General features: G+C 51.4%; 1 protein-coding gene across 3 annotated transcripts in view; it reads left to right on the top strand.

Annotated features, from left to right (window-relative positions):
* The first annotated feature begins 2749 nt into the window (after nucleotides 1–2749).
* The window catches only part of LOC147673044 (duodenase-1-like), a 60925-nt gene continuing 35783 nt past the window's right edge, over nucleotides 2750–27891 (top strand). For 2 of the 3 annotated variants that reach the window (XR_015302593.1, XM_086946722.1), the window contains exons 1-2: nucleotides 2750–2866; nucleotides 14383–14539. Coding sequence is in view for 2 of the 3 variants with exons in the window: in XM_086946722.1 (XP_086802848.1) it covers nucleotides 2821–2866; nucleotides 14383–14539 (203 nt within the window). In the remaining variant the exon portion in view is untranslated. The remainder of the gene's footprint in view (nucleotides 2867–14382; nucleotides 14540–27891) is intronic. The other variant, XM_086946723.1, reaches the window with a different exon arrangement.

Raw genomic sequence — 27891 nt, 5'->3', positions numbered from 1 at the left:
CCCGCTTGAAACGGAGTATCGAACGCAATAAGTAAAATGTCAGCTCGGCTTAGCAAAACCACCGCTCCCACTTTCCACTAACCCCGCACTCTAAAAATGAGAAAGCCTGCTCCCCGCTTGAAACGGAGTATCGAACGCAATAAGTAAAATGTCAGCTCGGCTTAGCGAAATGCCTCGGCCAAAAAAAACAAGCAAGCACCGTCTTCCGAGGTCATTTGCGGCCGCAACGGTAACAGCTGTACAACAAGCGTCCTAGGTTGTTTTTAATTGTCTCCCCTTTCTCCAACAGCAGTAATTCTTGTTTATATTAGGAGGACTCTTTCCGCCCAGCAGAAGCGCGCCATACTTCGGGGTCACGTGCTTAACCCCGGCGCATGGTTACAATGCAGGAGTCCCTCTTTGTTTTCATTAATGTGTAGCGCTCCTAACCACTGCTTCTTGGCGCTCGATACATCTCGCCACCCGACCCCCTCTCCTACCATTCCTAGCTACCCCACTTTCGCTCTCCTCGCACACCCCACCACTTCTCCAACCCCTGCCCCAAAACCACCGCTCCCACTTTCCACTAACCCCGCACTCTAAAAATGAGAAAGCCTGCTCCCCGCTTGAAACGGAGTATCGAACGCAATAAGTAAAATGTCAGCTCGGCTTAGCGAAATGCCTCGGCCAAAAAAAACAAGCAAGCACCGTCTTCCGAGGTCATTTGGAGCTGCAAAGGTAACAGCTGTACAACAAGCGTCCTAGGTTGTTTTTAATTGTCTCCCCTTTCTCCAACAGCAGTAATTCTTGTTTATATTAGAAGGACGCTTTCCGCGCAGCAGAAGCGCGCCATACTTTGGGGTCACGTGCTTAACCCCGGCACATGGTTACAATGCAGGAGTCCCTCTTTGTTTTCATTAATGTGTAGTGAAGTGCTAGAGAGGGAGGGCGCCAGACAGCGGCGCTCACAAGGCTTAAATAACTTATTGTAGGGGGTGTCACAAGGACACCATATTTTTTTTTGGTCTCCCTACCACAATTGTTTAGCATTCGCCCGGCGCAGCCGACCGCAAACAAGTGTGTTCATTTGTCCACGAAGCGCATTTGTTTGTACCTTTTTGTTCCTCTGACCTGCCGTACTCTTTGGTGACCTTCCGCATTGACGAGAGGAAGGACAATCTGTTCTCCCCTTTGACTGCTCATTTGTTCAGGAGAGTGCAGTGGCACAGCGTGAGCTTTTAGAGAGCTACACATTCCGGGTTACAAGGAGACACCTGTCGCTTTGGTGAACCTGAACATTACAAGGGTTGCAGTACTTTCCCTGAGTGATTCCAAAGTGCTCCGTGCTGTTTTATAGTCATACTGCTACTCTGAAGCTCTAATCAAAAATTTGTTCGGGCAAAGACCGCTATTTTATCTCTGATGAGGTTTTGCCAACTTTAAAAATTTGATTTAATATTGAAAAAAGAAGGTATGCCTGGTCACAAGGCATGTTTGTGCAAGCAGCCGATTTTTTTTGTTTGTTTTTGTTGATGTTGTTCTGCATCAGCAAACACGCATTGTTCCTTTTCACTAAGGGAAGAGCATTGGTAAAAAAGCATAGGACAAGCTAAAACAGACAAGAGAAATTGGTAGATACAGCCTGGGCCAGGACAGCTACAACATGAAGGCAGGCCACTGTAAGCAGCTGGCTCGTTACACCTGACACCACCACAAGCGGCCAGAAGAGGGCGCCAGAGTGTAGGAAATGGCTGGAGAAAGAGTTTTGTTTAATTTGGTTTTGGATCCACTATAAAGTAGTGCAGAGGGTTAATGTGCCTGTTGCAGAAAACAAGTACAGAGCAGATTACAAAGTGCATACAATGTAAATAGGTCAGTGGGTTACTCGTTTTAAAAGAGACATCGTTTTGTTACTTGCAATTTATAGGTTAAAATCCTAATATAGGATTTGAATGTATAAATTGCAAGAAAGAAAATGATGTCCCCTTTAAAAGCAGAAGCCCACTGACCTATTTACATTCGATGCACTTTGTAATTGTACTTAACTATTAGCTTTTATTAAAGGACTGCATGCACCCTGCAAAGTATAGCTTTGAGCAAAGGTTAATGTTGCAAAAAGGATTAATTTAGGCAGAAATCTATTCTCATTATTAAAGAGAACCCCCAGCTATGGTGTTTCTTTTTAAATTCCGAGTTTGTGCTTCTCTAGACGGAGCACTCCGAAACTATACTGCCCACCACCAGTACGGATGACGTGTGACTCCTACACCTTGTAGTCCTCTGAAGAATGTAACAATTCCTATACGTTGAGTTACACACGTATGACTGATTGTCTTTGTGTAATGTGTGTGTGATGCAAACTGCTCTGACACCCTACACTGGTATGAGTGGCGCTATATATGCATCTGAGAGAGAGTGGTCATGGAGACTTGGGCGCTGTTAAAGGGTGGTGCTGAGGGAATCCTTGGTGGAGGTGGGCATTGGGGGGCGCCAACAGACATTGTCGCACTGGGCGCCCCCAGAACTTTTGTCTAAGGAGTAAGATGACCATTGAGCAGAACACACAGGAAAAGTGGGGGGCCTGGATAGGAGACCCCAAGTAGCCGAGCAACACATACTGCTGTGGTCGAGGCCAGCAGCAAACCATGCAAAGGACCCACAAAAAAAAAAAAAATGTTTTAAAGTAATGAGTCAGCTGAAAGGTTTCCGAGCACCAGGCCCGCCTTCTCAGATCTGCCCTCTCAGAGCTGTATAAAAGTGAGAGAGGGCTGGGGCAGGGGCAGCACCCCCAGAGGGAGGGAAGATCGGCTGGAGGGGGGAGACCGGCAGCAGAAGAGCGACATGCCGACACTACTCCTGTTGGCCCTGCTGGTGGGCGTGCGGGCCGGTGAGTACACCTAGGGGGGAGGGGGGAAGGGGGGGGGGAGGCACCTGTGGGGGGGGACCACCCCCCTCCACATCTCACTGATACTCACAAACAGCTTCTTTTAATTATATCTGAATATCCATGTAGTGCCCACAAGACTCCGGAGAGCCACAAGGCGCCTCCCAGTAATATTTACAACTGTTATTGCAAAATCTAAGGCAGGATTTGAGACAGTGTCACCTTATACAGTATTGGGAAAGACCTATGGTCAGGCCCCTTGTTTGGAACAAGCTTGAATATTTATTATCCAATTTCTGCTAATTCAAGCCTGCATAATATAGAATTACACACACATGTTTCAAGAAATGTGTCACACAAACAGCTGGAATAGGTCTTGCCCAGGGCGCCAAAAAAGACTTAGGGGTGACAGTGGGTACAGACTGACAGACAGAGCGATAGATGGAGGTAACCAGAGAAAGGGGAAGAGGTTAAGATACTCACATAGACAGAGGTGAGAAAGACAGAGAGACAGAGTGACAGGTAACCAGAGAGGGGAGAGCTTAAGATACTCACACAGACAGAGGAGAGACAGACAGAGGGACAGTGTGACAGGTAACCAGAGAGGGGAGAGCTTAAGATACTCACATAGACAGGTGAGACAGAGACAGAGTGACAGGTAACCAGAGAGGGGAGAGCTTAAGATACTCACATAGACAGTGGTGAGACAGACAGAGAGACAGTGTGACAGGTAACCAGAGAGGGGAGAGCTTAAGATACGCACATAGACAGAGGTGAGACAGACAGAGAGACAGTGTGACAGGTAACCAGAGAGGGGAGAGCTTAAGATCCTCACATAGACAGAGGTGAGACAGACAGAGAGACAGTGTGACAGGTAACCAGAGAGGGGAGAGCTTAAGATACGCACATAGACAGAGGTGAGACAGACAGAGAGACAGTGTGACAGGTAACCAGAGAGAGGAGAGCTTAAGATACGCACATAGACAGAGGTGAGACAGACAGAGAGACAGTGAGACAGGTAACCAGAGAGGGGAGAGCTTAAGATACTCACATAGACAGAGGTGAGACAGACAGAGAGACAGTGTGACAGGTAACCAGAGAGGGGAGAGCTTAAGATACTCACATAGACAGAGGTGAGACAGACAGAGAGACAGAGTGAGAGGTAAACAGGGAGCGGTTAAGATACACAGATAGACAGAGTGACAGGTAACCAGAGAGGGGAGAGCTTAAGATACTCACATAGACAGAGGAGAGACAGACAGAGAGACAGTGTGACAGGTAACCAGAGAGGGGAGAGCTTAAGATCCTCACATAGACAGCGGTGAGACAGACAGAGAGACAGTGTGACAGGTAACCAGAGAGGGGAGAGCTTAACATACGCACATAGACAGAGGTGAGACAGACAGAGAGACAGTGTGACAGGTAACCAGAGAGGGGAGAGCTTAAGATACGCACATAGACAGAGGTGAGACAGACAGAGAGACAGTGAGACAGGTAACCAGAGAGGGGAGAGCTTAAGATACTCACATAGACAGAGGTGAGACAGACAGAGAGACAGTGTGACAGGTAACCAGAGAGGGGAGAGCTTAAGATACTCACATAGACAGAGGTGAGACAGACAGAGAGACAGTATGACAGGTAACCAGAGAGGGGAGAGCTTAAGATACTCACATAGACAGAGGTGAGACAGACAGAGAGACAGAGTGTAAGGTAAACAGGGAGAGGTTAAGATACACAGATAGACAGAGTGACAGGTAACCAGAGAGAGGGGGTGAGGTCAAGATGCACACATAGACAGAGGTGAGACAAAGTAACAGGTAACCAGAGAAGGGAGAAGTTAAGATAGACACATAGACAGAGTTGAGACAGACAGAAAGATCAATTTCCAAGGGCTCTTGGAAAGTGGGAGCCCTGTTCCTTGTGAAGATTGATAGAGGGTTTGTGGGTTCATTGCATCATGCATCATCAATTTTATTCAGAACAAAGTCCTGGGGCATATTTACAAGGACTTAACACCACCAGAATGTCGCTTTTAGTGACTCGTAGCTTTAACCCCTTTGACTTTTTGTGGCTTAACGCCGCCTTGTAAATAATGCCCATATTCACGCACTACTTCGCGTGAAAGGGGCATACAATGGGTGTTGCAGTGGGCCTTCCGCCACAACACCCACTGTTTTTTGACGCTGCCCCATATTTGCAAGGTATGGGGCAGTGCAAAAAAATAAGACCAGGACATACCTGATCTTAAACAGGAGATATGAGGAGAAATGCTGTATTTCTCCGCGTAAATTCATCTTTCCACATGTTTTGCATTCTTCAGCACACACCGAAACAGCAAATCGCCTGTTAAGATTGTTTATGTGCAGGGAAGATGTCCATTCCGGCACATAAACAACCCCCCCTGCAGCGCAGGCGCCAGAGCAAAATGGCGCTAGGGTGCTTGCGCTGGCGCTAGGGTGCTTGCGATGGTGCTAGGGTGCTTGCGTTGGCGCTAGGGTGCTTGCGATGGCGCTAGGGTGCTTGCGTTGGCGCTTGGGTGCTTGCGATGGCGCGAGGGTGCTTGCGTTGGCGCTAGGGTGCTTTCGCTGGGGTGCTTGCGTTGGCGCAAGGGTGCTTGCGCTGGCGCTAGGGTGCTTGCGATGGTGCTAGGGTGCTTGCGTTGGCGCTAGGGTGCTTGCGATGGCGCTAGGGTGCTTGCGTTGGCGCTAGGGTGCTTTCGCTGGGGTGCTTGCGTTGGCGCTAGGGTGCTTGCGCTGGCGCTAGGGTGCCTGCGTTGGCGCTAGGGTGCTTGCGTTGGCGCTAGGGTGCTTTCGCTGGGGTGCCTGCGTTGGCGCTAGGGTGCTTGCGCTGGTGCTAGGGTGCTTGCGTTGGTGCTAGGGTGCCTGCGTTGGCGCTAGGGTGCTTGCGTTGGCGCTAGGGTGCTTGCGTTGATTCTAGGGTGCTTGCGCTGGCGCTAGGGTGCTTGCGCTGGCGCTAGGGTGCCTGCGTTGGCGCTAGGGTGCTTTCGCTGGGGTGCCTGCGTTGGCGCTAGGGTGCTTGCGCTGGTGCTAGGGTGCTTGCGCTGGTGCTAGGGTGCTTGCGTTGGCTCTAGGGTGCTTGCGTTGGCGCTAGGGTGCTTGCGTTGGCGCTAGGGTGCTTGCGCTGGCGTTAGGGTGCTTGCGTTGGCGCTAGGGTGCCTGCGTTGGCGCTAGGGTGCTTGCGTTGGTTCTAGGGTGCTTGCGCTGGCGCTAGGGTGCTTGCGTTGGCGCTAGGGTGCTTGCGTTGGCTCTAGGGTGCTTGCGTTGGCGCTAGGGTGCTTGCGCTGGCGCCAGGGTGCTTGCGCTGGTGCTAGGGTGCTTGCGCTGGCGCTAGGGTGCTTGTGTTGGCGCTAGGGTGCTTGCGCTGGCGCTAGGGTGCTTGCGTTGGCTCTAGGGTGCTTGCGTTGGCGCTAGGGTGCTTGCGTTGGCGCTAGGGTGCTTGCGCTGGCGCTAGGGTGCTTGCGTTGGCGCTAGGGTGCTTGCGTTGGCACTAGGGTGCTTGCGTTGGCACTAGGGTGCTTGCGTTGGCGCTAGGGTGCTTGCGCTGGCGCTAGGGTGCTTGCGTTGGCGCTAGGGTGCTTTCGCTGGGGTGCCTGCGTTGGCGCTAGGGTGCCTGCGTTGGCGCTAGGGTGCTTGCGCTGGTGCTAGGGTGCTTGCGTTGGTGCTAGGGTGCCTGCGTTGGCGCTAGGGTGCTTGCGTTGGCGCTAGGGTGCTTGCGTTGGTTCTAGGGTGCTTGCGCTGGCGCTAGGGTGCTTGCGCTGGCGCTAGGGTGCCTGCGTTGGCGCTAGGGTGCTTTCGCTGGGGTGTCTGCGTTGGCGCTAGGGTGCTTGCGCTGGTGCTAGGGTGCTTGCGCTGGTGCTAGGGTGCTTGCGTTGGCGCTAGGGTGCTTGCGTTGGCGCTAGGGTGCTTGCGTTGGCGCTAGGGTGCCTGCGTTGGCGCTAGGGTGCTTGCGTTGGTTCTAGGGTGCTTGCGCTGGCGCTAGGGTGCTTGCGTTGGCGCTAGGGTGCTTGCGTTGGCTCTAGGGTGCTTGCGTTGGCACTAGGGTGCTTGCGCTGGCGCTGGTGCTAGGGTGCTTGCGCTGGCGCTAGGGTGCTTGTGTTGGCGCTAGGGTGCTTGCGCTGGCGCTAGGGTGCTTGCGTTGGCTCTAGGGTGCTTGCGTTGGCGCTAGGGTGCTTGCGCTGGCGCTAGGGTGCTTGCGTTGGCGCTAGGGTGCTTGCGTTGGCACTAGGGTGCTTGCGTTGGCACTAGGGTGCTTGCGTTGGCGCTAGGGTGCTTGCGCTGGCGCTAGGGTGCTTGCGTTGGCGCTAGGGTGCTTTCGCTGGGGTGCCTGCGTTGGCGCTAGGGTGCTTGCGTTGACGCTAGGGTGCTTGCGTTGGCGCTAGGGTGCTTGCGTTGGCACTAGGGTGCTTGCGCTGGCGCTAGGGTGCTTGCGCTGGTGCTAGGGTGCTTGCGTTGGTGCTAGGGTGCTTGCGTTGGCGCTAGGGTGCTTGCGCTGGCGCTAGGGTGCTTGCGTTGGCGCTGGGGTGCTTGCGTTGGCGCTATGGTGCTTGCGTTGGCACTAGGGTGCTTGCGTTGGCGCTAGGGTGCTTGTGTTGGCGCTAGGGTGCTTGCGTGGCGCTAGGGTGCTTGCGCTGGCGCTAGGGTGCTTGTGTTGGCGCTAGGGTGCTTGCGTTGGCGCTAGGGTGCTTGCGCTGGCGCTAGGGTGCTTGCACTGGCGCTAGGGTGCTTGCACTGGCGCTAGGGTGCTTGCGTTGGCGCTAGGGTGCTTGCGCTGGCGCTGGGGTGCTTGCGTTGGCGCTGGGGTGCTTGCGTTGGCGCTATGGTGCTTGCGTTGGCGCTAGGGTGCTTGCGCTGGCGCTAGGGTGCTTGCGCTGGCGCTAGGGTGCTTGCATTGGCGCTAGGGTGCTTGCGTTGGCGCTGGGGTGCTTGCGTTGGCGCTATGGTGCTTGTGTTGGCGCTAGGGTGCTTGCGTTGGCGCTAGGGTGCTTGCGTTGGCGCTAGGGTGCTTGCGTGGCGCTAGGGTGCTTGCGCTGGCGCTAGGGTGCTTGTGTTGGCCCTAGGGTGCTTGCGTTGGCGCTAGGGTGCTTGCGCTGGCGCTAGGGTGCTTGCGTTGGCGCTGGGGTGCTTGCGTTGGCGCTGGGGTGCTTGCGTTGACGCTATGGTGCTTGCGTTGGCGCTAGGGTGCTTGCGTTGGCGCTAGGGTGCTTGCGATGGCGCTGGGGTGCTTGCGCTGGCGCTAGGGTGCTTGCGTTGGCGCTAGGGTGCTTTCGCTGGGGTGCCTGCGTTGGCGCTAGGGTGCTTGCGTTGGCGCTAGGGTGCCTGCGTTGGCGCTAGGGTGCTTGCGTTGGTTCTAGGGTGCTTGCGCTGGCGCTAGGGTGCTTGCGTTGGCGCTAGGGTGCTTGCGTTGGCTCTAGGGTGCTTGCGTTGGCACTAGGGTGCTTGCGCTGGCGCCAGGGTGCTTGCGCTGGTGCTAGGGTGCTTGCGCTGGCGCTAGGGTGCTTGTGTTGGCGCTAGGGTGCTTGCGCTGGCGCTAGGGTGCTTGCGTTGGCTCTAGGGTGCTTGCGTTGGCGCTAGGGTGCTTGCGTTGGCGCTAGGGTGCTTGCGCTGGCGCTAGGGTGCTTGCGTTGGCGCTAGGGTGCTTGCGTTGGCACTAGGGTGCTTGCGTTGGCACTAGGGTGCTTGCGTTGGCGCTAGGGTGCTTGCGCTGGCGCTAGGGTGCTTGCGTTGGCGCTAGGGTGCTTTCGCTGGGGTGCCTGCGTTGGCGCTAGGGTGCTTGCGTTGACGCTAGGGTGCTTGCGTTGGCGCTAGGGTGCTTGCGTTGGCACTAGGGTGCTTGCGCTGGCGCTAGGGTGCTTGCGCTGGTGCTAGGGTGCTTGCGTTGGCGCTAGGGTGCTTGCGTTGGCGCTAGGGTGCTTGCGCTGGTGCTAGGGTGCTTGCGTTGGTGCTAGGGTGCTTGCGTTGGCGCTGGGGTGCTTGCGTTGGCGCTATGGTGCTTGCGTTGGCGCTAGGGTGCTTGCGTTGGCGCTAGGGTGCTTGCGTTGGCGCTAGGGTGCTTGCGTGGCGCTAGGGTGCTTGCGCTGGCGCTAGGGTGCTTGTGTTGGCGCTAGGGTGCTTGCGTTGGCGCTAGGGTGCTTGCGCTGGCGCTAGGGTGCTTGCGCTGGCGCTAGGGTGCTTGCACTGGCGCTAGGGTGCTTGCGTTGGCGCTAGGGTGCTTGCGCTGGCGCTGGGGTGCTTGCGATGGCGCTGGGGTGCTTGCGTTGGCGCTATGGTGCTTGCGTTGGCGCTAGGGTGCTTGCGCTGGCGCTAGGGTGCTTGCGCTGGCGCTAGGGTGCTTGCGCTGGCGCTAGGGTGCTTGCATTGGCGCTAGGGTGCTTGCACTGGCGCTAGGGTGCTTGCGTTGGCGCTGGGGTGCTTGCGTTGGCGCTATGGTGCTTGTGTTGGCGCTAGGGTGCTTGCGTTGGCGCTAGGGTGCTTGCGTTGGCGCTAGGGTGCTTGCGTGGCGCTAGGGTGCTTGCGCTGGCGCTAGGGTGCTTGCGTTGGCCCTAGGGTGCTTGCGTTGGCGCTAGGGTGCTTGCGCTGGCGCTAGGGTGCTTGCGTTGGCGCTGGGGTGCTTGCGTTGGCGCTGGGGTGCTTGCGTTGGCGCTATGGTGCTTGCGTTGGCGCTAGGGTGCTTGCGTTGGCGCTAGGGTGCTTGCGATGGCGCTGGGGTGCTTGCGCTGGCGCTGGGGTGCTTGCGCTGGCGCTAGGGTGCTTGCGCTGGTGCTAGGGTGCTTGCGCTGACGCTGGGGTGCTTGCGTTGGCGCTGGGGTGCTTGCGCTGGCGCTAGGGTGCTTGCGCTGGTGCTAGGGTGCTTGCGCTGGCGCTAGGGTGCTTGCGCTGGTGCTAGGGTGCTTGCGATGGCGCTAGGGTGCTTGCGTTGGCGCTAGGGTGCTTGCGTTGGCGCTGGGGTGCTTGCGCTGGCACTAGGGTGCTTGCGCTGGCGCTAGGGTGCTTGCGCTGGCGCTAGGGTGCTTGCGTTGGCGCTAGGGTGCTTGCGTTGGCGCTGGGGTGCTTGCGCTGGCACTAGGGTGCTTGCGTTGGCGCTAGGGTGCTTGCGATGGCACTAGGGTGCTTGCGCTGGCGCTGGGGTGCTTGCGCTGGCGCTAGGGTGCTTGCGCTGGCGCTAGGGTGCTTGCGCTGGCGCTAGGGTGCTTGCGCTGGTGCTAGGGTGCTTGCGCTGACGCTGGGGTGCTTGCGTTGGCGCTGGGGTGCTTGCGCTGGTGCTAGGGTGCTTGCGCTGGTGCTAGGGTGCTTGCGATGGCGCTAGGGTGCTTGCGTTGGCGCTAGGGTGCTTGCGCTGGCGCTAGGGTGCTTGCGCTGGTGCTATGCAGCTTCATTAGCGTCCGCACTCCCGGAAACGCAGGGGTAGGCGCATCCCTGCGTATTGAAACCGACGGAGGGGACAAGGTCATTTTGCAATGGGGGGGCAGAGAGGTCTGTGAGCCGGAGGTTACAGAGAGCTCCACAGCAGGTGCATTAACCTAAAAGCTGTGTCACAGCAGCTTGGTTTGGTACCGTCAGTACACTGGACATGAGCATTCAAGGTAATTCCGCACAACGGTGACACTGCTTATGGGGGTAACGCTGCTTAACAGGTCAATGCACCTGCCGCAGACTTTTCAGAACCTGTATCTCGCAACCCCCCACCATCACCCTCTGGAAGCGCCAAACCCAATGAGCCCTACACCTCCGGGTCTAGGCAGCGCTATATAAAACTCAAATAAATAAATAACTGACAGCGCTTAGAAGCATGTGTGACACAGTAAGAGAGATATACCAGAAGGACTTCTCAGCAGGTTAATGCACCCGCGCAGGAGTCTGTCTGCAGCAGCCAGGTCAGAAATCCGAGCTACGCTGGGCCCCTTGAGCCTGGTCGAGAAAAGATCTATACAAGAAAGAAAAGGATATTTCTGTCCTGCAAAACGAATGAATCTAACGAGGCATGAGACGGGTGTGACATAAAAAAAAGGCCTGTTAATAATGGTACCATGTTTTCCAGCTCTACTAAACTAAAACAAACACTGTAATTCGAAAAAAATCATAGGATTTGCCCGAGAGAAATCAACTGTTCCACTGTATTAAATCAAACGTTTGTTTCCGACCCCTACTGAATTGTCATTTGAAAGGGGCATGTTTCGGGTGTTGCGTCCAAACTGGGAATCAGTCATTGCATTTGCGATTCCAGTCACAAACCATTGAAGAGTTTCCAACTCAAAAGTTAAGGTAAATAATTCGCCAAGGGGTAGGGGTCCTCTTTGGGCCTTTTCTGCTTTGAGAATCATGGTGCCAGCCTCGAGAAGCAGGCAGCTCCCGCTAAAGGGGTTCTAAAGGGCACATTTTAAAAAGAAAGAAGCAGGTCTGTTTGCTTTAAAGGAAGCAGCCTTTAAAAAAATAATTGGTTTCCATTTTGAAATGCAATTTCAAGGATGCGGCTCTATTGTTCCTTGTGGGCCACCATCCCTGTGCTATAGCCAAATTGCAAAGGGTCACAAACTCCAACCTGCCTAAAGGTTGTCCTGCAACTCGCCCCGATTTAATAATTCGAGCCGCCCCATTAGAACATAGGCCGGTTTGCAAAATTTGATTGAATTTGCCAAAAGCTGTAGCACAATTTGAGAATCCAATCTTAGAAGCTCTGGCTTTCGGGGCTGCTGAAACAGGTCCAGTCCAGACTGAACTGCCTGGCGAGGGGAAACAACATTTACAACGCAAATTTTACATCGCACTACCATTACAACACAGTCATTACATCGCAATATCCTTTACATTGTATGCCATTACAACGCAACCATTACAACGCATGTTACTACAACGCATGTCACTACAACGCATGTCATTACAACGCATGTCATTACAACGCATACCATTACAACACAGTCATTACAGCGCAACATCCTTTACAACACAACCATTACATCGCATGTCATTACATCGCATGTCACTACAACGCATGTCACTACAACGCATGTCACTACAACGCATGTCATTACAACGCATGTCATTACAACGCATACCATTACAACACAGTCATTACATCGCAACATCCTTCACATTGTATGCCATTACAACGCAACCATTACATCGCATGTCACTACAACGCATGTCACTACAACGCATGTCATTACAACGCAGTCATTACAACGCATACCATTACAACGCATACCAATACAATGTATAGTACAATTGCACTATCCAACACTAACCCTACTGTTGCACCCCCTGGAGTTAGAATAGTAACTTTTACCCCTACACTATCCAATACTTACCATAAAGTATGTAATGGTATGCGTTGTAATGGTATACGTTGTAAAGGTAGTATACGATGTAATGGAATGCGTTGTAAAGGTAGTTTCTTAAAATGCGATGTAATGGAATGCATTGTAAAGGATGTTGCGATGTGAAAAATGCGTTGTAACGTCATACAACCCTGGCGAGGCGCCCTCCAGAGGGGAAGAAATGCAGCCCCGGACCGGCGTCGCATCCTGGCCTCATCTGTGGCACAGTAGTCCAGTGGCTAGTATGGCATTTGTATCGGCAAGTGATTCATTCCAACAGTTTTGCATCTTGAGTCAGGAACCAGTTGGGTGTAGGCAATCTGAAGCCAGGGTAACTTATCTGGAGTTACTCTGTCGAAATCCCCCAACTCGGCCGCACTGCCCCACCGTTCTTACCTGCACGGGCCGCGGCCGTCCAGATATTAGCAGAGGTAAAGATTAGATACACTGCAATTAAATGTGTTGCCCCTAAGCCAAGGGAATTTTCGAATCGAGGTTGGACCCGGGACCACAGATCCAGGGTTGGGGTCTCTTGGAGAGTTAATACGAGGGTTGATTTCGGAATATCTGGAAGAGTCTACGGCGTGGACCTGAAATGTGGGTACACATTCGTAAGGCACTGCTTAAGGTAAACTGGCATGACATGCACTTGCTGTGCCTCTCCCGTGACTAGCGCCGGGAAGCCCCTTTGGGGGCAGTCCTGAGCTTTAGAAATCATTTTAAGATAATATAATGTAATAAGATAACATAACCTAAACTCTTTTCTGGTGATGGGGCTGCTTGCTGCAAACCTGAGCATGTTCACAGGGCAGCGGGTGAATGGTTGCAGGGGGGATGATATTGGTGAAGGATATTTCTACAGGTGCAAGCAGGCGAACATCAACTATGGATCAGCGAATAGGTCAAACAGGAGCTGTGCAAACTGTGTGATGTTTATTGATTCTATAAGTTGAGTGTTGGAAAGTGGGTTATTAGTTGTTGCAAAAATGCATCGGCCGCAGGCAATACAGACACTAGCATAGTCTGGGGCTCAGAATAGGGCTCAGAAAAAGATTCCCATGCTCAACCCTTGGTAGCTTGGCTGCGAGCAGGCAGGCTTAACTTCAGAGACATATATGTAAAGCATTTAACCCCTTCGCTGCGGGGTGTTTTGCCCCCGATGTGCGGGGGGGGGGGGGCGTGCGCGGCACCGCCGTGCTGGCGACGAGTTGAGCTCGTCACGGCCACACCATTTTTAGAACGTTCAGCACAGCGGGGTAATTACCGCTGCGTGCGAACGTTCCAACGGCCGTGACGAGCTCAGCTCGTCATGCGTCAGCAGCACCCATGTGGTTAAAAGCACCAATTCAGTAAATAATGAAGACAACACACAATAAAAATCCAACACCAATTTATAAAAATAGGATTTTTTTATCTTTAAAATGACACCAAAACGAAAATAATCCACTGTAGGGAACCAGAGATATGAATTTTTAAAGATTAGAAACTTTCTAGTGCTTAGAAACCAATAGTGTCACTTCTGGACATTTGGCCACCTCTGACTGGGACAAAGTCAAAGTTTGAGGCCGACCACAATGGAGCCCTGGTCAGCCATGCGAAGCGGGAGGCCCCTGGCCAAGGTGGCTTCAATGTCATCCATGCAAGACCACATCTCCCCAGGAGGGTCATGGCTACTTTCAAGCATGCGTGGCTCGGGTCAGGTTCGCTCCTGGGAGATCCTGACGTCACTTTTTGGTTTCCACTGAGCTCAAATGTGTAGATGACACCAAATGAGGGAGATTTGTGGTAAGCTGCAAGTTTTCAGAGATTTATGGGAGGAATTTTGTAATTTCTTGGAGATTTGATGACAAGTGCACCTTTTATTGGGTGGTCTGGTTCAGTATTTCAGGATGCTGGTCCATGTGCCAGTCGGGGTCACTTGTTTGAGGGCGTCAGTGTCGAAAATTCAATTCTGATACCAAATGTTATCACTGGTCAGTTTCAGGTTCATAGAAATTCAATGTTCTCTTATTTGTTTCTGGGTAATATGGGGCCCAAGTAAAACTCTTGGGGGCATCTGCCAGAGAGTGTTGGGGGTGCGTATCACTTTGAGGGACCTGGCTGGTGGACGTCACTTGCCTCTACATGCTTAGAGCAGGACTGTAACCATAGCCTTAATGCTGTCTCACACCTCTCTTTTTTTCTTCAGGGAACCAGAACGGAGGTATTATTGGGGGGGAAATTGCGACGCCTCACAGCAAGCCCTGGATGGCCTGTCTGTTCCTCAGCACACCAAAAGCTCATATCTGCGGAGGAGCCCTCATATCAAGAAAGTTTGTGCTGACAGCTGCACACTGCAGCAAAGAGTAAGAATTGTTTTCTTTCAGGTCCGTTAGTTCTGTGCCCTGTTGCATTCTGGGAAGTTTACGAACTCTTTCCGGGTGGCGCATGCACGGTGTGGGGGTGAGTGTGCCAGTCAAGTCAAGTCAAGTCAGAAATTTGTATAGCGCGCTACTCACCCAGAGGGTCTCAAGGCGCTTAAGGGAAAGGGGTTCGTTATTGATCGAATAACCAGGTCTTGAGTTGCTTCCTGAAGGAGAGGTGGTTCTGGGTATAACAGAGGTGAGAGGGAAGGGAGTTCCAGGTCTTGGCCGCCAGGTATGAGAAGGATCTTCCTCCCATGGTGGCTTTTCGGATGCATGGGATCACGGTGAGGGCTAGGTTGGACGAACGTAGTTGGCGGGTGGGGGTGTAAAAGGATAGGCGATTGTTGAGGTAGCTGGGTCCTAGGTTGTGGAGGGCTTTGTGTGTGTGAGTGAGGAGACGGAACGTGATTCTCTTGTTGACAGGGAGCCAGTGCAGGTCTCTCAGTTGTTCTGATATGTGGTTGTGTCGAGGTATGTCCAGGATGAGTCGGGCAGAGGCGTTCTGAATGCGTTGTTGCTACCTTAAGGCTGGATTATAAACATCATTTCCACCCATAAAAAATTGAAAAAACATTTTCACAGTTCGGCCGCAGTCTTCCAAGGGGAGGCTGGCACCTGTGGGGCCGGTAAGAGACAGCCATTTTGTTTGTCAAGAAGACAGGTGAAGTGCCCCCAGGCCACCTTAGTTATGATCATCATCCTTTTCGATCAGTAGCACAATGAGATGTCTTCCATCAAACTCAAACATGGGTGGAGTTTGCATAATGTGACAAGCTGCGACCCACCTTTCGGTAGCATACGGAGGCGACTTACATCAAACTCAAACATGGACGAGGTTTACATAATGTGATCCGTGGTAACCCACCTTCCTGTAGCATATGGAGGCGTCTTCCATCATACTCAAACATGGGTGGAGTTTGCATAATGTGACAAGCATGACCTACCTTTCGGTAGCGTATAGAGGCGACTTACATCAAACTCAAACATGGACGAGGTTTACATAATGTGATCCGTGGTAACCCACCTTTGTGTAGCATATGCAGGCGTCTTCCATCATACTCAAACATGGGTGTGGCTTGCATAATGTGAAAAGCAGTGACCATCCATCCTGTGGCGTATGGAGGAATCTTCCATCAACGTAATCATGGCGGGGCTTAGATGATCATGGTTTATGCTTAGGTATGAGCACGAATTGTGGTCCCTACCTACAGCTGCCGTATTTCTTGTGTTTAAGTCTATCTTAAGGAGGACGTATGGCTGCTCACCTCCTCCTCTCTCTGTTGGGTTTGACGGGATTTAGGCGATGTCACGCCTGGTGACAATCCTTTCTGTAGCATATGGAGGCGTCGTTCACAAACTCAAACCTAGGGTGGGGTTTGCATAATGGGACCAGGGGCTATGCTCCTCTTCACAGTGCACTAAGGTATTCTCCATCAAACTCAACCTGAGACGGGTTTTACATTAATTAGCCACCGTGAAACCCCTCTCGGTAGGACACTCAGGTGTCTTCCCGTGAACTCCAGGGTTTGCATAACATGGCCAAAGGCAATGCTACTCCCTGAATGGCATTGAGGTGCCTTCCATCAAACTCAAACCTAAGGTGGGGCTGACATGACGTAACAAGGGGCAACACTCCTCTCCTGGGTTACGCCATGCTCTCATCAACCCTCACCTGGAAGTCCAGTTCCGGAAGGGGCACCGGGCATCATCCTTAAAGAACCCATTCCCACTGCCACAAGACCTACACTGGGAATGACATGACATGATAGGAAGTTACATAGAAGGAAGTGACCTAGCAGGAAGTGGCATCGCTAGGGAGTCCACAGACCACACCCGATAGGGTCAATAACACCACGCTTTGAAGACACAAATCATGCAAGCCCCAGGAAGGTACGCTGTGGCATCTAGGGCAGGGCCTACTGGGCATGGTACATGAGGCCAAGTGATTTCGAGAAAAGGCATGGAGCATACTTCCTAAAAACCCCTCCCACTTTTGAGTTTGATGGAAGGTATCCTAGAATACTAGCTTCATGATCTCAGTGCCCACTGAGTGTCAGTGACAGCCATCTCTGCCTCGCCCGGGATCTTAGTCGCCACAATAATCTTTCCAGCACAGAGGAACAAGTTACTTACCTTCAGTAACGATATATCTGTAAGAAACAGTAGTTAGTTTTAGATTCCTTACCTTAGAATATTCCCAGGCGTCAGACTGGATCCGGAAACTTTTGCGTAACAGTACCCTAGCGCGTCGGTAGGTGCCGTCTGCGGCTCCGCGTCCGTTGTCAGCATCGTTGGCGCCGGGATGACGTCGCCGGAGTATATAGACGCCGCCCTCGCGCGCTGACGTCAGTTCTTAGACACAGCTTTTCTGCTCCAGAAACGCAGAGCCATGATAAAAACGAACACTGGTGCCATTGAAACTAGGGCCCTGAAAGGGGATGACCTTAACCCTAGATATCGGTTCGCAGAACGGGGAGGATGGGTGGGTCGGTAAGGAATCTAATACTAACTACTGTTTCTTACAGACATATCGTTACCGAAGGTAAGTAACTTGTTCATCTGAAAGAAACAGGTTAGTATTAGATTCCTTACCTTAGAATAGATACCCCAACAATACCAACCCCGGTGGTTGGTCTGCGAACCAATCACACCAGCAAGTCCTGGAGGACGGAACGGTCAAAGAAGCCATCCCTCCGGACTTGGCTGTCCAGGCAGTAGTGTCTTGCGAACGTGTGCAGAGAGGCCCACGGAGCTGCCTGACAGATGCCCTGCAAGGGTACTCCCCAGCCCAGGGCAGTAGTAGCCGCCGTGGCCCGAGTTGAATGGGCCCTCAGCCCAGCAGGAGGTTCCTTTTTATTTTAATATTTATTTAGATCTTTATTTCGGCAAGATAGCCATAAAAGACACATATATATACATACATAAAACAAAGGATCAATCAATTACATACATCAATTCATATAAAATAATTTTTTAAAAAGTAAAGAGCAACATCAAATTTCATCAGTCTCCTTATAGCATGGTTCATTTAACATAATTCATTTAGCAGCAGGAGTGGGATATAAAGTGGGCCTCCTCAAAGCGTCTGACCCAATTTCTTTCGAATAATAAACACTGAATGAAGGAACCTACTGATACTGAATACAATAAACTGGGCAGTATTAGTTTTTACAATCCTGTATGCTATAAGGCAAGATCTAGTTCCTAGGAGAGCACACATGGGTCTTAACAATTTTTTCCGAGCTTTCAAATACGCTTTGCATATGAACAACATGTGAACTTCGTTCTCCATACAGGAAGCTGAACACATAGGACATCTTCCACTAATGCCATTTATACATGCCCGGTTGTTCTTTGACCAGCGTTCTATATTAGAGTTCAACATGAGATTCCCATACCTGAATTTCAGGTAGAGAGTCTTAGCAGCAGGGGGCTCTATTTCATCCAGAAAGGATTCAAAACAGGGTTCACCTTTAAACAATAGAAAGTCTTGAGTTAAGGTCCCAATTCTGCTCTCATGTGCAAACCTATTGTTCATATAGGACCAAAAAGCTCTCTTCACCATGGTTTTAGCAAAGGGTGGTAAGTTCTCTGGGTTTTCCCATAATGAATGCAGACCCAACGTTGTGAACCATTTTTGAATATGCCCAAACCATAGGATAGAGTTAAAAGAGTCAAGATTTAATACCTCACAAAGGCTGTTCCTGTAGTCTAACAATTCCGGAGTGGCCCAAATCCTAATCCAGAACATTAATGGTCTTATAATTGTAAGATAATCAGTTCGTTTAAAATTCTAATCAAATTGGAGGGGAGTTAAAGGTGTACTAGTGGGGACCCTTACAATTGATCTCATAAATTTATTATCCAATCCTTGGAAGCTCTCCCTGGCCCATGGACCCCATATTTCGGCCCCGTATAGGGCGGCAGATTGGATTTTAAATTTAAAGAGTTCAAGAACAGGTGTTACACTCTTGCTAGTACTAGCATTCAATTTGTTCATTATTGGTTTAACATTTTGAGCATGTGACACCTTGCTTTTCTCAATTTGGGCCTTCCATGTTAACTTTGAATCAAGTACCACCCCCAAATAAGAAAAATTATCAACAGTTCCAAGAGTTTGTCCATTCAGGGTCAATTTCCCTCTGTCCGGTCTGCTAGGGTTCAGTGCCATACATTTAGTTTTGTCAATGTTAATTTCTAAGCCTTTATTCTCACAGTAGCTACTAAAGGAGTTTAAGAGTGCCTGGAGGCCCATCTTGGTTTGGGATATTAAGATGGTATCATCCGCGAAGAGCAACGCAGGCACTCTCTCTCCGTTGAGCTGAGGTGAATCGTTGTTACAGGCATTCAGATATTCTGGGACGTCATTGACAAATATAGAAAATAAGGTGGGGGCCAAGACACATCCTTGCCGGACGCCACGCTCGATTGGAATATCGCGCGTCAATTCACCATTTGGACCCCATCTAATGTTGGCATGATTTCTAGCATGTAGCTCAATTACCTGTATCAAAAGACTCCCTGGCATGCCGGCTTTGTTTAAAGATCTCCAGAGCAAATTTCGAGGAACAAGATCAAATGCCGCTCTAAGGTCAACGAACGCTACATACAAATGACCTTTCCTGATGTGTACATACTTCCAGTAAATACAACAAAATCTGAAGACCTGATCCAAAGTGCTGGTCTTGGACCTACAGCCTGCCTGAAATTTAGAAAGTATTGCTGACTCCTCCAGCCAATCATTTATCCGGTATAGCAAATGCTTGGCAAAGAGTTTTTGCAGGGTGTCCATTAAACTAATGGGTCTATAATTTGAGGGGACAGATCTATTACCTTTTTTAAAAATTAAGACAACTTCTGCTGCACGCCAGCTTTCGGGGAATTTACAATTTTTGGACAGAACATTAAATAAACGATTTATGTAAGGAGCCCAGACTTCAATTGCATGCTTATAAAGGTCACCCGGTATTTTGTCAGGGCCGGGGGCTTTACTGTTTTTTAGTTCACTGATTGCCTTTTTTGTTTCATCCAGGGTAAAATCAAGGCATTCAGGAGATGGAAGTAACCATGGGACCTCTCCAGCACCACTATCATATTGTTTGTACAGAGATGTAAAGTGTGTCACCCATGTTGATTCGTCCAGAAACGTGTCCTTCACGACCCTTCCTGCATGCCCCCCATTTGCAACCAACCTCCAAAAACCAACATTGTCATTTGTTTTTGCAGCAGTCAACATATCTGCCCAGATCAACTCTTCCCATTGTTTTTTAGAATCTTTTAGGACGTGCTTGTATTCTTCCCTTGCAAGTTTAACATCTATCTTGGAACCATCTTTGATAGCAGTTAGGAGCTTCTTCTTGGCCATCCTACATGAGCGGTTATACCAGAGCTTCCCATGGCATCCCACTCTTGCATTTTGTTGGTTTTTCCTTGGCATTTTAGTCATGTAGGTTCTAAGTTCGTTAAAAAAGACTTTATGTAGTTCTACAAAATGTTCATAGTTCTCAGTTGGGAAGGGTTGGCCGGCTATAGGTCCAAAGATCGTGCCAAAAAGAGAGTAAACTGATGCTAGGGTTTTGCCGTCAGATAGCAGATGCGGCCATTTTAAAGCACGTCTATTGTTATTAATGTGTACCAGTTCACACGGTTCGCCAGTAACTACCTCACTCGGTATAGGGACAGAGATATCGCTGAACATATGTGCATCAATGTGGAGTTCCAGGGGGTAATGATCACTCTCATCCCTGGCTACTACTCTAAAATCCATCATAAAGTGCCAAATGCTTAGTGAGACAAGAATAAAGTCAAGCCTACTTTTTGATTTCGCAAAGGTTGGCTGTTTGGTTAAGTCAGACGGAAGGCGGCCGTTACAAGCTCTCAGACCATGGTCAACTGTTAGCCTCAATAGTTGGACCCCCATGGTGGTGCACTTCACGTAATTCGAGGTTTCTAGCTGGGGAATGTTATAGGCTTGATCCTCATCCTCGAGAACATCAGTAATCCCAAGGATCGGTTCGAAGTTACAGTTCAAGTCGCCTCCCAGAATTACAGGGACTTCACCGACCATCCTCTTCAGGAAAGAATCCAGAATATCCAAGGTAGGTGAGACCCTGGAGCGACTTATAGGTCTATTATAGATGTTAATAATGTAGTATTCGCACCCCTTTGCAGTAACAATTTTTAGGGCCAAGATGTCAGGGGTTCCTGTATCTATGGATTCAACCCTTATAGCTAATGTAATTTTGATCCATATGATCAATCCCCCGGATGGCCTTCCCCTCTCAGACTGGGCAGCCTCATTACCAAAAGTTTTAAAACCCATCCTATGCGGAATGTCCATAGCCCATGTTTCTTGCAGTAGGCAGAAATCACTGGAGTCGACATAGTCTGCCCAATCAGGGTCCTTCAGATTTTTGCCTACTCCAGCAATATTCCAGGATAAAAAGTGCAACTTTGGGATTTGCCCATTGCCAGAAAAGTCACAGTTAACAGTAGGCAGTACTGAGGCCGACAGGGGAACTACACTATCTAGCTGTGGATCGTCTATTTGGTTCCCTACATTAGTTGTCAAGACCCCTGCTACACTATTAAGATTTCCACCAGGGCAATCCTCATGCATGTCGAGGCATACTGTATTACCTACAGGATAGCTTTTCTTGTTCTGAGTGCTATTTCCTCGACTAGAGTGAATACGCCCCACGCCCAATGTACAATAAAGATCATTTAGCTTGGGGATGCAGTTTGGTATGGTCTCAAGTCAGTCAACTGCATCTAGGCAGCTGAACCTATTAAAAGTGGGGATTCCAGTCCACATATTTAGTTCAGTCTGTCTGGCCAGATTTGGCGCATAGCCAAGGTGTAGATTAGGAGTGTTCCAGCCAAAACCATAATTGGGAAGCCTTGGGGGAGGATAAAAGAACGAAAGGGGTCTAGCTATAATGGGAGATGTATCTCTGTATGATTTCCATGCGCAAATCTGGTCAGCACTATGGGGTTCTTCAAATGAGATGACTATACAGTCGCCCAGAATTGACTTTGTCATTTGTCCAACCCATGGTACACTACGGACCATCAGAATTTTACTTTTCATGTGATTTGGAATTGGTTTGTTTGAGTTTAACCAATAAATCACCTTATTTTTTAGGGATGCAAAATTCTCTTCATATTGGTTTTGCAGTTCAGGTACACCAGTGAACACAATGACAAATGGACTAGCATCAGGGGGCAGATCGATGTATCCTCCCTTAAAATTGTTATAGGCATGAGCTGGTTGATGATTATATGAATCTATTCTATTGGCATGGGATCTATCAACCAAGGATTTATTAGGGCCCTGGGTAGTATTGCTGTTAGAGGGTCTAGTTGTTGATGAAAACTTCTGCGGGACAGGAGTCTTGGAAGCAGAAGAATTAGTGGCAGCCACATTTGCTAACTGCGATTTTTTACATTGAGCAGGAACGTTCGGCTGAGGTTTATTAGTTATGTTAGTCGGTGGCACGTTCAGGGGTGTGATAATGGATTTTGTTTGGGTGTTAACTATCAAATTTGAATTTTTGTTTTTGCCTACCCCTTCTTTTTGTTGCTGCACACTAGATAGATTGGTGTTTGAAGATACCACAGGGGCCAAAATTGGAGCATGTGTAGAGGTATCATTGCCATTAAGGCTTAGGCTTGCTAACGTTATGACCCTTTTTTCTACCTTAAGTAATTTATTTTCAATACCAGCTAGCCTAACTTCTAAAGGCCTGAGAAGAGCTTTAAGCGTTTCCCAAACTATTTTCAAGAACTCTTCCCTGTCCCCTTGTGAGGAGTGCCTAGATGTGGAGATATTCTCACCCTCTTCTACTGATTGATCTACTCTTGGGTCCGGGTTAAATAGCTCTATATTGTCATTATTACATTGGGCATTAGAGGGCATTTGATCAGGCCCATTGGTAGGGATGACAATAGATTGTTGGGGGACCCCCCCTAAAAGACATTGACTTGATGCTACCTTAGCCTTCTTTCTAGCGTACACGGATACATTTTTGCGTTTTCGTTTCTGTTTGGGTGGTGACTTAGCGGCTTCCCGGGTCTCACTCGGACCAGCTTCCCCCAGCACCTTATCCCCCACATTAGCCTCAGTCAATAACTCAGAAGATGAAATATTTTCTGATGCAACACTATCGGGTAATCCTGGGCTGTCTACTTCTAAGTTGACAGTGGAAGCTAACTCCTCATGTATAGAATGCACCTCAGCCAGGGTGATGATTGGTACAGGGCCAGTAGAACGCTCAGGAGTTTTGGAAGTTGCAATATTACCTAATGAGGATTTCTTTCTCAGTGCCAATTCAATTGACAACTTTCTTGCAGACTCTAACTCTAGGGAGACTCTGTGCTGAAGCTTCGTGATCTCATTATCAATGGATAGGCTAGTCCTTGTAATAAAATCGTCCAGGGTCCCTGTAGCCTTTTACCCATTTTTTGTGGTCTTGCTTCGTGTAGCACGAACAGACATATTTTAAGATGATGAGTGTAGACTTTACCAAATAGGAATATTACTGAAGTATTGGAGAAGGTACAGCCAAGGGGGATGGCCCGGTCCGGTCTTGCTCGGTCTGTAACGGCCTGAAACGGCCCTGTCTTTGCCCAGTCTTCGCCCGGGCTGCGTCCCGCGCTGCGGGAGTTAGAGGTTATGATATAGGGGGCGTGAAGGGCGGGGGGCGGGCCGGCAGGGAGAGCGGACCGGAAGCTGGTCGTCGGTCTTGCAGGGACTTCTGGGTATTGAAGTCCCCGCACGCTCGCAGCCCCGCCGATGCCTCAGACCCGGTGTTGCCTTGCCGCCTTACTCACTGCTCCTTGGACGTAGAACCCCTTAGCCTGCACGACGATGCGGCACCCGCGGAGCGTGTGCGGCGAGGAGTTGGTTGGCGTGCTGATGCGCTGGAAACGATGCCGGTCTGCCTCTGTGCTGAAAGCAAGAACCTCCGTGCTGTGCAAACAAGTGAGTGTCCCACGAGTTGTTGGTCAGGGGAGGCTTTTCAAACTCCTCAGTAGGGCGAGGGGCGGGCCGGCAGGGAGAGCGGACCGGAAGCTGGTCGTCGGTCTTGCAGGGACTTCTGGGTATTAAAGTCCCCGCACGCTCGCAGCCCCGCCGATGCTCAGACCCAGTGTTGCCTTGCCGCCTTACTCACTGCTCCTTGGACGTAGAACCCCTTAGCCTGCACGACGATGCGGCACCCGCGGAGAGGGTGCGGCGAGGAGTTGGTTGGCGCGCTGATGCGCTGGAAACGATGCCGGTCTGCCTCTGTGCTGAAAGCAAGAACCTCCGTGCTGTGCAAACAAGTGAGTGTCCCACAAGTTGTTGGTCAGGGGAGGCTTTTCAAACTCCTCAGTAGGGCGGGCCGGCAGGGAGAGCGGACCGGAAGCTGGTCGTCGGTCTTGCAGGGACTTCTGGGTATTGAAGTCCCCGCACGCTCGCAGCCCCGCCGATGCTCAGACCCAGTGTTGCCTTGCCGCCTTACTCACTGCTCCTTGGACGTAGAACCCCTTAGCCTGCACGACGATGCGGCACCCGCAGAGAGGGTGCGGCGAGGAGTTGGTTGGCGCGCTGATGCGCTGGAAACGATGCCGGTCTGCCTCTGTGCTGAAAGCAAGAACCTCCGTGCTGTGCAAACAAGTGAGTGTCCCACAAGTTGTTGGTCAGGGGAGGCTTTTCAAACTCCTCAGTAGGGCGGGGGGCGGGCCGGCAGGGAGAGCGGACCGGAAGCTGTTCGTCGGTCTTGCAGGGACTTCTGGGTATTGAAGTCCCCGCACGCTCGCAGCCCCGCCGATGCCTCAGACCCGGTGTTGCCTTGCCGCCTTACTCACTGCTCCTTGGACGTAGAACCCCTTAGCCTGCACGACGATGCGGCACCCGCGGAGCGGGTGCGGCGAGGAGTTGGTTGGCGCGCTGATGCGCTGGAAACTATGCCGGTCTGCCTCTGTGCTGAAAGCAAGAACCTCCGTGCTGTGCAAACAAGTGAGTGTCCCCAAGCCACAAGTGGTTCCTTTTTAGCCAAAGAGTAGCATACCTTGATGCACAAAACAACCCACCGAGAGATGGTTTGCTTTTGCACCGCCCGTCCCTTCTTAGCACCCAAGTAACCAACAAAGAGTTGGTCATCCACCCAGAACTGGTGAGTGCGATCCAGATAGAAGGAAAGCGCACGTTTTGGGTCCAGACGGTGGAGCCTCTCTTCCTCTTTTGAGGGATGAGGAGGCGGAAAGAAGGTGGGCAAGGTGATGCACTGCCCGATGTGGAAGGCTGTGACTACCTTGGGCAGGAAAGAGGGTCTAGTCCGCAACACAACCTTATCCGGATGGGCAGAAAGGAAAGGAGGTTTGGAAGAAAGAGCATGGAGCTCACTCACTCTCCTGGCAGAGGGGATGGCAACTAGGAAAGCAGTCTTAAGAGTAAGAAGACGGAGAGGACAGTTATGAAGTGGCTCAAAGGGAGGGCACATCAGATAAGTTAGCACAAGGTTCAAGTCCCACTGAGGCATCACGAAAGGAACAGGGGGGAACATATGAGTGATGCCCTTCAAGAACCTATTTACAACTGGGGACTTGAACAAAGATGGCTGATCAGGTAGCCTTAAAAAGGCGGAAAGGGCAGAAAGGTAGCCCTTGATAGTGCCCAGAACAGAGCCCTGCTGATCAAGAGAAAGAAGGAAGAGGAGAACCTCAGAAAGAGGGGCAGAGAAAGGATCCACAGCCTTTGCTGTGCACCATGCCACAAATCTGTTCCACCTGCAGGCGTATACCGACTTTGTGGAGGGACACCTGGCTGCCAGAATGATATTACAGACTTCAGGAGGCAAGTCAAATGGCCTCAACTGTCGCCGTTCAATCTCCAAGCATGGAGGTGGAGACTGGACAGGTTTGGGTGGAGGACCGTCCCCTGCTGCTGCAACAGAAGGTCCTCTTGAAGAGGCAGACGAACCAGGGGATCAACAGAAATACTGAGTAGCTCGGGATACCAGTACCTTCGTGCCCAGTCCGGAGCCAAAAGGATGACTTGGGCCCGGTCGCGCTTGATCTTTTTCAGCACTCTGGGCAGAAGTGGTATAGGCGGAAAGGCGTACAACAGACCGCAGCTCCACTCGCAATGAAAAGCGTCTCAGAGAGAGTGCCACCTTGGAAATTCCGGTACAAAAGGGGGTGGTGATGGACGGAGCATCTGAATCAATCAAACACTCAGTCAAAAGATCTGGGTTTAATCCATCACCGTTCTTTAGCCCACTCTGCCACCCCAGTTCAGACATGGCTATATGCAAATCAGTCTGACCCTGTGCCTCATGGGAACAGTCCAGCCCAAACTGCCAAGCCATGTCTTCCCTGGACCGGACACAAGCTTCAGAGGACCGGTTTCTGGCATTCCAGCCGTCTTGCTTGAATCCAGTGGCAAAGTGAGCAAGGGCTGAGCATACCCTGCCACACTTATGGCGGCCAAAAGTGGTACAAAAGGGGGTGGTGATGGACGGAGCATCTGAATCAATCAAACACTCACACCCAGTCAAAAGATCTGGGTTTAATCCATTACCGTGGGAACAGTCCAGCCCAAACTGCCAAGCCATGTCTTCTGAAGCTTGTTTCCGGTCCAGTGTTTGTTTGATTCAGTTCGGGCTGGACTGTTCCCATGAAGCACAGGGTCAGACTGATTTGCATATAGCCATGTCTGAACTGGGGTGGTAGAGTGGGCTAAAGATTAAACCCAGATCTTTTGACTGGGTGTGAGTGTTTGATTGATTCAGATGCTCCGTCCATCACCACCCCCTTTTGTAACGCCTTGGAAATTCCAGCGCGCAGAACTGATGACATTGCGCGTTCTCTTCGGTGGCGAATAGATCTAACCAGGCTCTTCCCACTGCAGAAAGAGGCCTTGCACCACGTCCGATTTCAGACGCCATTCGTGATCCATCATGCACCGTCGGCTGAGTTGGTCCACTCTGGTGTTCAGAGAACCCGCCAGGTGTTGAACCACCAAGGTCACGCCCTGATGTTCCAGCCACTGCCAGAGGCGCAGAGCCTCCTGGCAGAGGGTCCACGACCCCACACCGCCCTGTTTGTTGGAGTACCACATGGCGGTGGTGTTGTCCGTGAACACCTGCACTACACTCCCCCGGACAGAGGGGAGGAACGCCTTCAGTGCTAGACGAATCGCCCGCAGCTCCAGAAGGTTGATATGGAGCCGGGACTCCCCCGGAGACCAGAGGCATCTGATCTCCGCCTCTCCCATGAGGCCTCCCCAACCTAGGAGGGACGCGTCCGTCACAACTACGTTTTCCGGTTGGGGTCGGGAGAGGGATCTGCCGCTGACCCAATCACGGTTTGTGAGCCACCACTGCAGCTGTCTCGCAGTGCCCTCCGAGATCAGGACATGGTTGGACAGTTTGCCCTGATGCTGGGCCCACTGAAACTTCAGGTCGCACTGCAGAGCCCGCATCCGCCACCGGGCATGATGCACCAGAAGGATGCAGGAGGCCATCAGCCCCAGAAGCCGCAGCGTCAACCTGACCGAGACCCGGGATAAAGGCTGAAAGATGGGAATCGGAGCCTGAATATCCCGAACCCACTGTTCAGGAGGATAAACCCGAAGCTGTGCCGAGTCGAGAACTGCTCCGATGAAGAGGAGCTTCTGAGAGGGGCACAGGTGTGACTTCGGCACATTGATGGAAAATCCCAGCCGGTGCAGGAGGTCTGCCGTTGTCTGCAGGTGGCTGACGACTGTTTGGGGCGAGCCCGCCTTCAACAACCAGTCGTCGAGGTAGGGGAAGACTGAAACCCCTAAGCTGCGCAGATGAGCTGCGACCACCGTCATCACCTTTGTGAACACCCATGGGGCGCTGGTAAGGCCAAAGGGGAGCACCGTAAACTGAAAGTGCTCGTGGACTACCGTGAACCGCAGTTAGCGCCGGTGGGCCGGCAGGACGGGGATGTGGAAATAAGCGTCCTGCAAGTCCAACGCTACCATCCAGTCTCCTGGGTCCAGGGCAGCTAGGACCTGAGCCAGTGTCAGCATCTTGAACTTCTCCTTCCGGAGGAAGCCGTTGACGTTCCGTAGGTCCAAGATAGGGCATAGGCCCCCTTTGCCCTTCTTGGGTACCAGAAAGTAGTGGGAGTGACAACCACACCATACTTCCGGCCCAGGAACGCGCTCGATGGCCACCTTCAGAAGTTGCAAGTGATCCCCCGACACGCAGTGGTATTGCGATGGCATGGCTGCAGGGGTTGCCTCGAAGGGGAGGGAGTAGCCCCTTCGGATGATTTGC

This window comes from Lissotriton vulgaris, chromosome 12 (assembly GCF_964263255.1).
Source record: "Lissotriton vulgaris chromosome 12, aLisVul1.2, whole genome shotgun sequence".
NCBI lineage: Eukaryota > Metazoa > Chordata > Amphibia > Caudata > Salamandridae > Lissotriton > Lissotriton vulgaris.
Note: the sequence above shows the minus strand (reverse complement) of the source record. Positions and strands in the feature narration are given on the sequence as shown.